Source organism: Pygoscelis adeliae, unplaced genomic scaffold, assembly GCF_000699105.1.
Source record: "Pygoscelis adeliae isolate BGI_AS28 unplaced genomic scaffold, ASM69910v1 Scaffold160, whole genome shotgun sequence".
In the NCBI taxonomy this organism is placed as follows: Eukaryota; Metazoa; Chordata; class Aves; order Sphenisciformes; family Spheniscidae; genus Pygoscelis; species Pygoscelis adeliae.
In genome coordinates this window covers 8,642,983-8,644,914 of record NW_008824035.1, presented here as the reverse complement: position 1 = coordinate 8,644,914, position 1,932 = coordinate 8,642,983, and the positions used below count along the sequence as shown (strand labels likewise).

At 49.0% G+C, this 1,932-nt stretch overlaps 1 protein-coding gene across 1 annotated transcript in view; it reads left to right on the top strand.

Moving 5' to 3' along the window:
* Positions 1 to 1,320, top strand: part of HOXD8 (homeobox D8) — a 4,064-nt gene extending 2,744 nt beyond the window's left edge. The window contains exons 2-3 of the mRNA XM_009333231.1: positions 7 to 275; positions 876 to 1,320. Coding sequence (XP_009331506.1) covers positions 7 to 275; positions 876 to 1,171 — 565 coding nt within the window. The 3' untranslated portion in view covers positions 1,172 to 1,320. The remainder of the gene's footprint in view (positions 1 to 6; positions 276 to 875) is intronic.
* The last annotated feature ends 612 nt before the right edge of the window (positions 1,321 to 1,932 follow it).

Here is a 1,932-nt window from a genome sequence, read left to right as displayed (position 1 = left end):
GGGGAGCCCCACGGCCGCCTACCAGCCGCCTCCTCCTCCCCCCGCCGCGCCTCCGCCCCCTGCCCCCTGCAGCGGGGTTACCTGTCACGGGGAGCCCGCTAAATTTTACGGATACGATAACTTACAGAGACAGCAGATTTTTACGACACAGCAAGAGGCCGAGCTGGTACAATATCCTGACTGTAAATCGTCCAGTGCTAATATTGGCGAGGAACCAGACCACTTAAATCAGAGCTCGTCTCCTGCTCAAATGTTTCCCTGGATGAGACCACAAGGTTGGACGCAGTCAAAAATTTGCTTCCATCTCACGTCTGAGTTTGAAACTTTCTTTTCCTCCTCCTGCTTCTTTCTCGCTGCCTCTCGCTCCCTGCCCTGCCTCTGCCTCCCTCTCTCCCTGCCTCTCTCCCTGCGATTCCTATCACCGCGGTGCCTTGCGATAATAAAGCGATACAGTAAGCAAAGAGAAACCTCTGCAGAAGGCAGCTGCCACCCCAAAAGCAGCCTTCAAGTCGCCTCTCGGACGCAGAGGCGCAGCTGACACGGTCGCCCGGCTCCCGCCGCAGCTGCCTGAACGGGAAGGGTGCAGGGCCGGGGGGTTCCGGTTACCAGATAATAAAGTGACCCCGTAAACTCGGTCCCGTAAAGCCCTATGCAGGGGGAGAGCTGAGGCGCTTCGTGCATCTGCTATCGCTATTTTTCCCGCACTCATGTGTAAAGCTCGAGACTCCTCCGTGCCCTCTGCTTTCTCCCCCTCACGTTTCTGCGGGACTTCTCTCGAGGGATTTCTAGAGGGACTCGAGCCCTCGCTCCCTGCCTGCGCCTCGTCTTGAACGACCGCACCAACCTCCAAAACCCTGTGTTTTTGTTTTAAACAGCAGCGCCGGGTAGGAGGAGAGGAAGACAAACATACAGCCGATTCCAGACTCTAGAGCTGGAAAAGGAGTTCCTCTTTAACCCCTATCTGACCAGGAAGAGGAGGATCGAGGTGTCCCACGCACTAGGACTCACCGAAAGGCAGGTAAAGATCTGGTTTCAGAACAGGAGGATGAAATGGAAAAAAGAGAACAACAAGGACAAATTCCCCGCTTCCAGACAGGAGGGAAAGGAAGGGGAAGCCAAAAAGGAAGCACATGATCTGGAAGAAGACAGAGCTGAAGGCCAGACGAATTAAAAATTGCCCTAAAAGCCGTTGTGAAAAGCTACAAAAAATAACCAGCGCCATAGCCCAACATCTCGGCCCGTCTCCCACTGTACGTGGTACTGCCGTGGGACGAGTGACCCCGTGTCCCTCCGCTTGACATTTCTCTGCTTCGGGTGCTTCACTTGTTTGTGGTTTGGTTTGGTTTTGTTTTGTTTTGTTTTTTTTAACCGTATCCGGAACAATCTCTAGATTTAACAGTTCATCTACTTCTTTTGGAAATTTGATACAGAGTTTGTAGTAATACATTTCTAATGATATATATAAATACAAAATTTTTTTGCAGTCTTAAAAGACGGTGATTGCGGGAAACGACATAGACTTCCTAATAATAAATACCAATAAGCAAGACATTTAACAATGCTTTATTAATCAAGACAAGTGCACTTGTACTATTTTAATTCTTGTTCTTATCTTATGTTAAGTAAATTAAATAAATTTAATAAATTTGAAGAAAAGATCTTAGAAATATATTTAACCTTCTGCTATTGATATTTGATTAAAATAAACCAAATTTATTCAGATATAAAATGTATCAGCTTCCTGATATACTTTCTGTAATCCACTCCTCCAGTACCCTTCAGAGCCTCTCCGCGTCTGGACTAACTCTCTCCTGCGCCTTTTCCCCGTCCTTCCTCCGACGCTGGACGTTTCTGTGTGCTCTGGGAAGGGCACATCGGGTACAAAACCTGGTTTTCGCTCCCTGCCGCCTGCACACCCTGCCACCGCCACCG